Source organism: Molothrus aeneus, chromosome 1 (assembly GCF_037042795.1).
Source record: "Molothrus aeneus isolate 106 chromosome 1, BPBGC_Maene_1.0, whole genome shotgun sequence".
NCBI lineage: Eukaryota > Metazoa > Chordata > Aves > Passeriformes > Icteridae > Molothrus > Molothrus aeneus.
The window spans coordinates 86,054,634-86,067,893 of NC_089646.1; the positions used below are offsets into that span (position 1 = coordinate 86,054,634).

The 13,260-nt window shown below is 43.1% G+C and overlaps 1 protein-coding gene across 2 annotated transcripts in view; it reads left to right on the plus strand.

The window, feature by feature from the left end:
* Window positions 1-1,963: 1,963 nt before the first annotated feature.
* Window positions 1,964-13,260, plus strand: part of FHOD3 (formin homology 2 domain containing 3) — a 377,898-nt gene continuing 366,601 nt past the window's right edge. For both annotated transcript variants that reach the window (XM_066560163.1, XM_066560156.1), the window contains exon 1: window positions 1,964-2,227. In XM_066560163.1, the coding sequence (XP_066416260.1) occupies window positions 2,063-2,227 (165 nt within the window). In that variant the 5' untranslated portion in view covers window positions 1,964-2,062. The remainder of the gene's footprint in view (window positions 2,228-13,260) is intronic.

The window sequence follows — 13,260 nt, forward strand, 5'->3', positions numbered from 1 at the left end:
CAAAAAATCAGGGTTAATACAATGAATAGCAAGGATGGCAATCTTATGCCACCTCATATTAACCACTTATTAGCAGCAAATGTAGAAATTTGCTTTACAAAAATGGAAGTTGAATGGCAATTTAACAAATTATGATTAAGAAAACCAAAATACCCTGTTTAACCTTCACTTCACATAGTGACAAAAATATATAACAAAAATAAGCGGACAGATATACAGCAGTACTATTTTCTCTAGAAACTTACTTCCTGTTACTAGAGGAGATGTGAAAACAGATTTCTTTGCCAAATAGGAATTTTAAATTAATTAGATGCAAAAATCGCAACCACATACAACTTCTCTTTTCTGAAAATATGCATAACTGCTGGCAAAACTGAACCATGACAAGTTAGTCCCAAGAATAACAGAAACAGAAGGACAGACCATGTGTGGATAGAAATCCCCTTTTGTCTCAGTTCTGACAAATACTCCCAAGACAGTAATCATTTTGGGAGGAAACTGTTGCTTCATGCAAACACTATGATCTAGAGGTCATACTTTCTTGCCTAAGACACATTTCTGTGGTAAAGCCCCCAGTTCTCACAGCCCTTCAGGTCTTGCCCCACAGGCCAGTCTGTGAAGGATGAAAGGTTATAAACCATGGCTTTAAAGCATGGGGCATCCTCTTGGGCAGATACTTAGCCTGTGCAAGTGCAGCCATTCTCACAGGGGAGACCCTTCACTCTCTGCATTTCACCTGTGACTTATTTCATGGCTCTTCCTACACCCCGTGCCCCCAAGAGTGAAGACCAGGGTGTGCATCCTGAATCCCCAGCCAGGAGGTTGCAGACAGAGCACAGATTCACCTCCAAGAGTGAAGAGTGCAGTGCTCTGCCCTGTGCCCACCCAGAGGCTTGGCACTTTGTCTCCATTTTCCCCTGAAGGAAAGAAAGAGCAGGCCTAAGGCAAGAGAGGGCCAAGATGCAAAAACAGGCAGTCTCCTGTCCGGGATGGGAAGTCTGCCCAGGCCCTATGCTCTGGGAAGCCAAATGAACCCCGGGTATGCACAATCCTAATGGCAGAAAGGGTTTCGTACAAATACAGAAAAACGATCTTGTGTCGAATACCCACAAGGTTTCAGGTCAATTTCTAAAGAATACCTACATTACAGGTCAGTTTCTAAGGAATACCCAGGTTTCAGATGAGTTTCTAAAGAAGACCCATGTTTCAGGTCAGTTTCTAAAACTTTTTTTCTCCGTTTTTTTTAAATTTTTTTTTCTTTTTAATAAAAAAATGTGAAGGGGGGGTATTTTTAAAAAAGCTTTTATTTGGAACGGGGTAAATAGTACACTTAATATTTAGGACATCTGGGATGTTTGTGACAGCAACACCGAGCTCAGTACACGCGCCCTGTTGCCGGGAGCCAAGGGTGATGCAGAGGGCGCGGCCGGCGGGCCCGCTGGCCCCTCTCCTTCTCTCTGGCCCTCTCGGTGTGTGTCTCCGTGCCCGGGGTCCCGCTGGCCCCCTCTCCCTCTCTCTGGCGCTCTCGGTGCGTGCTCCGTGCCCGCGGAGGCCGGCGGAGGCGGGGGCTATCCCGGGAGTTCTCCCTTCCCGCCCGGCCGCGGGGAGGTCTCCTCAGGCCGGGGGAGGCGGGGCGGCGGCGCGCGGCCGCGCGGGGGCGCTGCGGGCCCTGCGCGCGGCCTGGGGGCTGCGCGTGCCGACCACGGCATTCCCGCTGCCCGCTCGGCGCGCAGCGGCGGGGAATGGGGGAGCTGCTGCCGCCGCCGCCGCCGCTGCCGCTCTGCCCGCGCCCCGCGGCTCCGGCGCCGCCTCCTCCTCCTCGCTCGGCCTGAAGCGCGCTCGCACTCGTGGATCCCGGCGGGGAAGGGGCCATGGGCCGCCTCCCCGAGGCGCGGCGGCTGTGAGGCGGCCGGCGCTCGCTCGGGGAGCCGGGGGGAGAGGCTACCGGGGAAGGGAGTGCCGCTCGCAGCCGGCGGCGGGCGCGCAGGCAGCACCTCGGTGCCGGTAACTTGGGGGTGCCGCTCCCCGCCCGCGCCCAGCCGCGGCGGTGGATGGATGCGCCATGGCCACGCTGGTGTGCCGGGTGCAGCTGCTGGATGACACCGACCCCTTCAACAGCACCAACTTCCCCGAGCCCACCCGGCCGCCGCTGTACACCTTCCGGGAGGACATCCCGCTCGCCACCCAGCTGGCCGGGGTGCACCGCCTCCTCCGCGCCCCGCAGAAGGTACCGGGGGAGGGCAGGGGCGAGTGAGTGGGGGGCACCGGGGAAGGGCAGCGGCCTCTCCGCAAGCGCCCGGCAGCGGGGAGCGGAGGCCGGCGGACGGCCCCCGGCCCCTGCGGGGCGGCAGCCAGGGCTCCAAGCCCGGCGGCGGGGCTGCCCCGCCGGCTCCCCTGCCTCTGCCGGCACTATCCTTAGCCCCGGCAGTATCGGCATCTCCCTAAGTCCTGGGGAGAGGCCCCGGGGGACGGCGGAGGGGTTCCCTCTGCTGCTCTCCCGCGTTCCCAAACGCTCTCAAGGGCAGCTACCGCCTCTGCTTTAGCTGTAGCTGCCTCACTATTTCCCTAGGAGAAGAAAAACCTCATCAAACCCAAGGCCAAGTTGGGTATCAAGTAGTCGGTGCCTGTCCTTCGCTAGCGTTGCCTGGGTATCTGAGGATACTGCGGGATAACGTGGTGTGTCGGGCCAGCCGGGCACGGTCGCGCCGGCAAGACCCGGGCTTTGCCTGGTTGAGATTTAATGAGCCAGGCAGTTCCAGCCGGGGCTTTGGTAAAAATAGCAGCGTTTGCTGCCCTTGAAACAATCGGTGCTATTAGTCCCTCTTGCGAAGGACTGCAGCATGGCCCTTGTCAAGTCTTACCTATCTCTTCTTGCATGCTTCTTCTAATACGCTGGCATTTGTAGCTCTGCCCTTGAAATCAGGCACCCGAGCATTATCCTTGAATTTTTAGTTTTCAAAGCAATGCCATTGATTGGCATAATAATAATGTTTTTTCATTATTATCTTGTATCTGCACATTAGTTCTGCAGAGTGCACTGAAGAAGAAAGGGAAAAATGCCCACTTTTTTTTTTTCTACAAAGTTAAAGTTGTAAAAGTTTTATTTGCTCTGTGATGAAGTGGGAGGAAAATACTCTCTTAACATCACTTGTTGTATTATGCTCATGGGAGCCTGCAGAAAGATGACAAAGGGCTGTATGTCCCCTTAGATTTAAGGATATCCAAAACCCCATAAAAGTATTTCAGAGAAAAGCTCATGGAGCAGACAGAAGTTTTGCATTTGTAGAACGGTTTCCTCGCATAATAGTTGCCAAGGATACAGCATCCAGTGAACAGAGCTCTGCCTAAAGCACAAAAACTTTGGAAGCTCTTGGTGCGCTGGGTCAATTCTGTTTTCATGTGCTCAGTCGTCCTCAATTCAGAGAGTGGTCCCATTGTTTTCATGGGAGGCTTTTTTTTTTTGGAGTTAGAGCTAATTAAAAGAAAGGCAAGATGGATTCTGACACCAAATGAAGTGAATAAAGAGATAGTTTAAAATATGGATTTAGAGTTAATTCAACTTCATTTTCAGCAATATTTCACTTTGTTATGTTTTGCTTTGGTTTGAATACTTCCCTGACAATTTTTTATAACTTTTTATACTAACACCACCACCAACTTGGTTTAGCGTCTTAGGAGCCAGCCAAAATCCATAGCCACTTGTATATGCTTCACTCCTGCCCAGTCTTTCTGCGTGCAGCATTTCTCAAGTTTAATTAATGTTTGGAAAGTGGAGTTGCAGAGAGTTGGGGTGAGAGATGGCCTGTGTCCCTAGAGGTGCTGTAAACCTGGCTATTGAAAGATAGCTGCTCTGCTAGAGGCAAGTCCTGGCCCAGTGAGTTGTTAATCTGCGGTTCTAGCTCTTCCAAATACTTTGTTTCCGTTGTGAGGGTGTAAGCAGGCTCATTGAAATCTGCTTACATGGTTACAGTTACCTTTGTGTTTGCAGGGCCTCCTATTTCTGCCTTAATTATGTCTCTTGGCTATCTCTTGGCTTCTACCAGGTAAAAAAAAAGGGTTGGTTGATTAGGCTTGTTTACCTTTATTCATTATAATGAAAGCTTAGTTCCGTGTTTGCACTTGCAGTCAGGGCAGCATTTTTGTGTTTGGCATTACATCTTTGTACCTGTGATTCTGTAAAATAAACTGATTTGTGTTGCTTTCTTCTGTTTTTGTTTTTTGGGAGGTGGGCATATTCTTTCTGTGGTCTTTCCTCAAGACCATATTCACTGGTCAATAGAAGATCACCACATTATTTGACTAAGAAGAATTTTGCTCCATTTCACCCAGAGATTAGGGCAAATTCTGATCTCAGAGGAATGCAGCTGTCAAAGTGGAGCATAGGTTGAAATTCAGGTGTCGGTTCACATCAACGCATCTGAGGTTTGATTGATTAATAACTTTGAAAATTGCTGAGCTAATGGATTGAGGGTCCATTTAGTATCATCACGGTGACTAGAGCAAAATATCTTGAAACAGACCTAGGAGTTTCTAGCTCAAATGGTGTCCCTGCCCATGGCAGGAGAGTTACAACTTTAAGGTCTCTTGCAACCCAAGCCTTTCTATGATGATGATGATGATGAAATGCATAGGAACACCAATGTGTCCCTAAATAATTTCTGAAGTTTTATAAACTGGTGGCCTTTTTGCCAGCAGGTTTGAATGATCAGCGTTATGCTTTTTTTCCAGCGAGTTTTAAGTTGCCAGCTCTTGACTTGGGTGAACATTCACTTACTCTCTGAAGAGAGCTGCCAGCTTGTTGCCTTCACACCACTGGATGATTTGCACATCTTTTAGATGATCTACTGCTATGGGAAGCACTTGATAGGATGAAGTCAGTGTCAGGAATCCAGCTCACTTCAGTGGGGTCAGATTTCACCATTGCTGTCTTGAAATTAGTAATGACGACAGTGTAGTGACGGTGGTATTTTTGTAGTTAGTAAGACAACTTGTATACTGCAAGTCATTTTAAGTTAAACATTATAAATAATTATTAAGAAAACCATTTAAAAAGTAAACTAAAAATGCTTTGACATTCGGACCTGTCACAGTATGTCATTAGTAGCTTTTTTGTAACCAACAGATGTTCTTGCTTGATTCCAAAGGGCAGGATTTCTTCACTCTAGTTCTTTGAAAGTACAACTCTATTTTGCATGTTGGTTTTACTTCTTCTTTTCTTTAAACTCACACTTCTACTTGAGTTAGGATGCAAGTCTAGATCTATACTCTCTCTTCTGAGCAGCAATGTTTTTAGATCCTTATGCACATTCACTGGGAAGTTAAGAAACTGAGTTCTGAGAATAATGTCTGGGATGGTCTTTACAACCCTGAATAATGTGGAGTACCTAAGCTGGTTGATAGGGAAAACCGATAAGAAGAGTCCCTGCAATCTTTCTTTCACTTGGGATTTGGTGCCTAATTGCATCCTCCTTCCTCTTTTTTTCCCTGCTTCTCTCTGTGCACATACTTTTTTCTACATCCCTATCTCTGGATACAGCAGCTTGTTGTTCACTGGGTTGTGCTCAGCTCTGTCTGGCATGCACACTGAGCCTCATGGGGCAGGACACTGTCATCTGGAATGCTTGTTTCAGCTATCCCCTGTGGTTATGAGTGATTTGGTCCTAGATGGTAACACACTATCCTAGCTGACAATGCAATGAAGTACCACAAATTCTGTTATAGTATTTTAGCGACATTTACAAATTCTTGCTTAGTAAGTATGCCACGTTGCAGAGTTTTTGTGGTTTGCCTATATTGATTTGGCTGCCTAAGGTGCCATTTTGAATTTGGCTTTTATTGTTCATGAGGATTTTAGGTCACTCTTACTGTATGTTGTATGAAGTAGAACTGGATCTAGTTTGGACTCTGACTTCAGATGTCCCTTTTGCCCATTTCTGTGAACCTTGGGAAAATTCAGAACTGGGTCTAAATTTGTGGCTCAGGCCCTGTGCCAATAATGCTCTTTGAATCTAATTCGGTACATTGGGTTTGTTGGTTTTGAATTGCTTTGAGTTACTTGATACTTATAACTTGCTGACATAGGGTCGCTCAGGAGAGTAGCTATATATACATGGCCAATGTCAAGTGGTGTGCTTTTTTTAGAGATCTTCTTCATTATAACTTATTCACATAATTACAGCATGCTGGGTATGTTGCCATAGTCTGTTTTCACATGCCACAGTAGTGTCCAGTGTTGGGGCAGCTCTGTAAGAAATACATCTTTACAATAATAGGATGCCACACTGCCTAATTTATCAAGAAAATGTAATTGAAATACTTTATGTTACAATGGAAAGCAACAGCAAAAAAAATCTTTCCATATGGGGTACTGGTGGGAGACAATGTAAAGGAGAGTTATAGTGCGATAAGGATAATTGTTTTGATGTCCTGTTCCCTCTGAGAAAGCTGGAGACAACTTCTGTGTTTAAATGCCTTCCAAGAATTTGTAATTAGGAACATGTCATTCAGAAAACAGTGGTATAAGCAAATAAATCCAGTGAGTGCTAGAGGGGTTTGGGAGTTTCATTCATAAAGAAGCCATCCACATTTCCGTCTTCAGCTGCCGTGATTTAGCCCTACATTTAAGCCAGGGCTCACTCTGAGGCATGGTGTGATGTAAACTGATAGCAGGAATAGTTCCACTGGTTGTGTCCTGGCATGGAGCTCAGCTCTGGCATTGAACTCAGTGCCAGGCTATACCCTGGCAGCAGCCTCAGGTTTTCTGAGAGCAGTAAGCCTACCAGCTGGCTCCTCTTCCCTGGGTTTCCTTGGCATTAAGTAATAATGCATTGGTCCACAGAGGCTAGGCAGAAAAAGAAGAAAGTGTGGTTTGAATCCTGATGTAGGGACTGGTAAAGAGCAGCTGAAGAGAGCATTTCTCTTCTCTGAAGAGAGCATTTTTGGGTTAGTTATTATGTTGTTAATGGGAGCTGAAAAATAGAAGATGGAAACTGGAATATTGTCATTTTCCCAGGGAAAATGAACCCACACCTAAGGGAAACTGGCTGGTATCTTCTGCAAGTGTTGCTGCTGAGGACTGGGAAATATTTTAGTTGAGGGCTGTCAAGACACATAGGTCTTTCATATTCTGCCTGAGGCAGGTGGACATCTGCCTTTTTTCATCCTTCGAGAGGAGAGGGGATTTAACACAAAGGTTGTTTCCAAAAGATTTCCAAAGTGTTACAACTCTAGTAAGTATTTCTGGAGCTGACAAATTCCTGTGCTTCAAGAGATTGATCCTGTAGCAGACACATATGCTCAAATTTTATAGGGAATTATTTATGAGGGCAGAGCAGGGTAGGATACTGCTCTGTCTCCTGACTTGACAGCACAAGCTGCATCAGAGTCCTCTGTGAAGCACACTTTTCTGGGGGAGTATAAACACCTGCCCTAAAGTACAACTGTGAAAAGCTTCTCAGTCTCCACCAGCTGTCTTCTGTGGTGTGGGCCTTCAAAGGAGAAGAAATACCCGTAGAACAGATACAAAGTAATTGTCAAATGCCTGGCTTTGCCTCTGGAGTTTAAGGTAAGAGGACTTTGAAGTTCTTGCAAGGTTCTTCTGACAAGTTATGGTTTGGGCAAGCTGCAGTTCAGTTCAGTTGTTTGATCCAGGCTTAAAAGCTGTGTTGTAAAATCAGGGGCACAAATCTATCTATCATCTATCTATCTATCTATCTATCTATCTATCTATCTATCTATCTATCTATCTATCTATCTATCTATCCCAGAGACTCAGTTCCTGACTTTGACACCTCTCTTGCAGGTCACTGAGTTTGGCTGATCATAGCTCAAGAGCCTTTGTAGAGCTCTGTGTCAAGACTGATAGGAGCGAGTGTACTGGTAGTTCTCAGGATTCCACTAAATTTTTAGATCACAGATCGGTCAGATACAGCCTCTGTAAACTCACATCATCACCCTGTGTTTTCTGGAGGTTCTTAGTCAAAGAAAGGAGATCAATAGGAAGAAGTCTGACCTTGCTGTTATCCTACCACAAATCTCATACTTGCAGTTCCAATTTTTGATGCTTGCTCTCAAAACCAGTTTGTAGATACCTCATTTTATCCAAATTCTTCTTGTGTGAAGATTACTAGTGGATTAACCGAGCAAGAAACTAAGATGACTGCAGTTCATATCTATGTTGGTAAAGGAATAGTCAGATATGTGGGACTTGGCCTGTTGCAATCTCCTCTTTCTGTGTTGTTCCAAATAAGAACAAAAGTTTTCACAAAAGTTCTCACAGAAGTTTTATAAGAGTTTTCACTTCCTAGTGCATCCACAGCCATCCTGCCTTGCCAGTAATTAGGGTCTAAATGAGAATCCCTTTTCTTTCTGTCTGATCTCACTCGCTGGGTTGTGACGATGAGCGATGAGCGTTACAGCCTTTGTGCAAATGTATGCAAGGCAGCTGGGCTGTAACTCACCCATCCATCACATTGTCACTGATGACAACCCTACTTGGTTTTACAGTCCATTTCTCTGGCTGGAGTTCAGCCAGGACAGGTTGGTACCTCTACTCTTTCAAAAGGTGTTTTGTATTTCTGAGTGATGCGAAGTGGTCTGGGCTGGGGCTATAGAGCTCCTTTGGTAAATGCTGCTTCAGTAGGCTGAACCCATGTGCTAAGATATTACTTCATTACCAGCTCAGAGGAAAGAGTGCCAGCTACTTACACCTCTGTCATCACTTTCCACACAACCTGGATTGTGTTATATTAATATTAACTTTATATTGTATTACAGTTACTAATAAGACAGCAAGGAATGTTGTTACATATTTTTAGCAGTGGAACAAGTTGGGACAATAGTAGCAGTGAGCTCTCTAGTAAGCCTAGCTACCTAGAAACATCTGCAACTGTCTGGCATATGAAACTATTGAAGACTGGCCACGTCATCAGCTCAACACATATATACCACAAAAATGCATTGCAGTTTCCAATTTCCAAGTTAAAAAGGAGTAATTCTGTCATTCCCAGCATTTTAAGGATGCTTAAAAAAAAAAAAAAGCTTAGACTTTTTCCTTTACTTTCAGTATGACTGCTTGACTTTAGTAGTCATACTTCTCAACTGATCCTCTGTCTATTTTGTGAGAAAGAAATTTATTTATTTTATTCCACAGAATCCTGGAGAATTGCTAATTTTGGTCCTGCATGCCTAGTTGCTATTGTTAAATATGGTCAATGCATGCATTAGTATTAATCTTTTGGTCATATTGGTCATCATTTTACATGGTAGTGATCATTAGGCTGAATAGAAAGGATTGGGGTGACTGGAAAAGCAGCTTCATCTTTTAGTTCTAGAGGGGTTTGTATGACAAAATATATATACTTGGAAAAATGAAATAGTATTGTCTTGTGTTTACTAACAATTAAACTCTTGTGTTTACTAACAATTAAACTCTTAGTTTCTGGATGATAAGAAGAAGCTACATAAGTAAGCAAGATGTAATACAAAGTAAAATCAGGTATGTCAGGTTACATGCAGTAGTGGGGGGTTGTGTATGGCTTGAAGCTTTATGTTCATCAGCCACAGTAGTAAGCAGTATCTTGTGCAGTTGTATTGCTTTAACTCTAGTGATACGGATAAATCAATACACTTTTCCTCTTGTACACAGCATGCATGATTATATTGGAATAAAATGCACTTACAGATAGGGTGTATTTCCCTATTTAGGAAAGAAAGAAAGTTTACTTTCATCATGGTTTCTGTGTTTCTTATCTTCTAGAAGCTACAGACTATGCCAGTTAAAAAGATAGTTTTAAGCAACTTTCATACTAGTTAAAAAATAAAAATGAGGGACATTTCAGTGCTGTTCCTTGAAGCTAGCTGCTTCAGGTTTACTAATGAGCCCTTCAACCTTTGTAAGTGAAATTGAGAAAGTATTTTCTTTAGAATTGTAAATATACTATTGCAGCCCCAAGTAGCATCATCGGAGGTAAAGTAGCTGCTCCTACTGCTGGTGAGGTGCCTGTGGATTTTGTGGTTATTTTTTTTTGGGATGGCTTTGTTATTGACAAGGAGAAGATGAAGTCCCTGGATTCTGTCTGGTGGGCTTTCTCTGTGTGTTCAGTGTGAACCACCTGACATGATTTGGGGGCTGGCAAAAAAGGCACTTGTAGCTCTCACGGCTGTGCCAGCCAGGTTGCTTATCTGAGTGTCATATGCCAGGTAAAGCTAGTTGAAAAAGCACATTGTGTCTGCTTTCTTACTTCATTACTGCAAGGCTTGCAAGGAATGAATGTAATAGTGGAGTGTGCAATCAGGAAACCAACAGGAATCTCATCTGTGCTAGTGATATGCCAAATATGGTCTTGTGCCTGTTTTTTCTCAGTGTGTAATTAAAGTTCAGAGTTTTCTCTAAGTGCCGGTGATGAATGTCTACCCCATAGCCATTCTGGCTATGGGGTAGACATTAGTAGACTTCTAGTACTTGGAAAAACTTGGCATTTTACGGGTAGTGAAGAAATCAGAAAAAAACCACATATCTATGCTCTGTTTATTCCCATACTGCAGCAGCTGGCCCTGGAGCATGACCTTTGACTCCACACACAAAGGGTTGTTATTTTCCCCTTCAGCTCTAGCATTGTGAGGGACTTGGCTTGTGAAAATCTTGAGTCCTCTGCCCTCTTTAAAGGAGGTCTTGGTGTCTCTGTTATGGAAGACCCTTCCAGGTTTGCCAGGCAGAGAATTAAGGATACCTGTTCCAGATTCCTGAAATTGTAAGATTTTTCTGTGCTGCTCTGCCTCACAGGCAGGAAGGACCTCATTGTCTGACTATTGTCTATAAAAAGTAAGTGAATTTGCAGGATTTTCTTTGTGTTTTGGTTTGGGTTTACTTATTTTTGTTAAAGTTGGTCACCTTCAAAAAAGTCAGGGACTGGGAAGCTTTATAGTGGTGTGTTCCAAGGAGATGCAGATTCACGTATATCTCGTTATAGAACTGTGCTGGTCCTAAGGCTTTCTGAAATTCAGAAGTCCCTCTCATGAGGCACATTTCATCACACTCCTTCCTTTAGGCATCTTTATAGGAAATTGTAATGTATTTGAAAATAGGTGTTTTGTAAAAAAAAAAGTGTTACTGTGGAAGAAAAGGTGCTGCTAAATTACACTGTGCTTTTCAGTCTCTATGTGTGTTATTTTAGTGTTTTCATTATTCTCTTTCAAGTACTCTACCATGCTACTTGTTGATTTGAGCTTCAGTTATAAATGCAAGCAACCTGCAATCCCAGTGATTATGAGTAAGGCAGGCAGGCTTCATTCACAGGTGGAAAAGCAGTGTATTTTATTTCAGACGGACGTGACTGATTTATCCTATATGAACATTCTAAATGATTAATGTATTGCAATGATCATTGCTGGTCACAGCTGAAGGGGTCTCATCTTACTGTGAATATTTTGTTCTGGTTTGATCATAGTGCATGAGGTGTTTTTGTCTCTGACTACACAAGGCAGAAAGAAATGCAACTCTTGTGGGTTTAGTATCCACAGTTGTGTTTGCCTGTGACCTGAACATTCCTGTAGAGTCTTATATACAGCCTTCACTTTATACTGTAGTATTGCTCATTATTTTACTTGTTATGTCCCCTTTATTTTTTGCACAGAAGTGAGCTTTAATAACTGCAATTAATGCACTTAGATTTGTTATACTTGCCTTGTAGACATTAATGTGTTCTTGTTTAGATGCTGATTTCAATTGTTGCTTTTTTTTAGCCTAATTAAAAAGTCAATTTGTCTGCAGTATTGTTTCAGCTACTGTATGGTGTCGTTACTGTATGTTATTCTGCCTTATGTGTCCATTACTGTTGTTATGCTTTTTCTAGACTGAGCCCTGTCTGGGAAGAAAAATGAGTCATTTTTCTGACAAAGCTGAGAGTTGTGGGGGAAAGTAGTGGAAGAAAATCCTCATCTCTTAGAAGTTAAAGTGTAGTTTCTGAGGCTTAAGATGGGTGTCTCAGTTCAGATGCTGCTGAATTTTTTAAAACCTAAAATGATTTTAGGTTTTCTGTCTTCTTAATGTTGTTTTTTTGCTTAGTTTTGAAATGTGGATGAAAAAGCCACCAGTTATCACTGTGAATTTATGTCAAGCCTAGGGTGTGCCCATATCTTTGAGTTTCTGAACTTATTGTTCAGAGACTCTGAATCTGTTTTTTTGGTGCCTTCATTTCATCTTGCTAAAGGAAAGTGATCAGCACTCAAAAATGTGCCCTTTTGAGAAATGTCCACCTGTAGTAAGTTTGAAATCTAGGAGCTTTTTATAATGGAGAGAATTATCTCAAGATACAGGATTCTTTCTTTGCTAATTAGATGTGCCCATAACTTATATAAGTGTTTGGCTTGAAAGTCCTCAGAATATGTATGTGTTCCTTTTAGTATTTTTCTCTCTTTCATCAAGGGGTTTGAAGGAAGTGTTTCCTAGTGATCATTTGTATAAAGATGAAGAGGAATAGGATACTATTTAGGCTACTTTCAGAGGCTGTATAAAAAAAAATTATTGGTCCTGGGAAACTGGTAATGGAACACAGCCATAAGCTTCCTCATGTCATTGATTAGTATTCAGCCATAGTTTTAGTGTACGAAAGTCTTTATTGTTTGATGAATCATTTAACTCTGTCCTAAAGAACAAATGATTGTATTGTGGGGTCACCTCTTTTTGTTCTGATAGTTTCAGAGCATTAAGTCCTATAGGTCCTAAGTCTGATCCTGTCTGTTACACAGCAAGGTTCATTTAATTTTTTTTTTTTTAAATGTCTGTATAGTTGGATGGGAAAAGCCTGAAATGTGACTCCTGAAGATTAAAAGCACAACAAGAGTGTAACATTTTTAATTAAGAGTTAGCATTTGAATGTGTAAAAATATATTGGCTTGAAAATCTTAATTTTTCTTTTCTGTATTATGAAAGACAGCTATTTAAAAGCATCTTTGCAAATGTTGTAACTGCTACCTCAGCACAAGAGTTCAGGAGAGCCAGAATGAAGACAGAGTTGTCTCTTCAGTGGCAGCATTCTCAGGCAGGATTGAAGGGGGCTGCTCAGAGTTGGCGAAGCTAAATGTTTCTGAACACCTGCCAATGAAGGTAGAAGGATATTGATTTTCAAGACTGCCAAAATGTTGTCTGTCTTTCATAAGCAGTAAATCATATTGAAAGGAATTGGTGTAAAACTGTCATTTGTTCAAATGTTTTCCTTTGTGGTCTGTTAACAAAGATGGGTGAGATGGGAGCGTTGGACT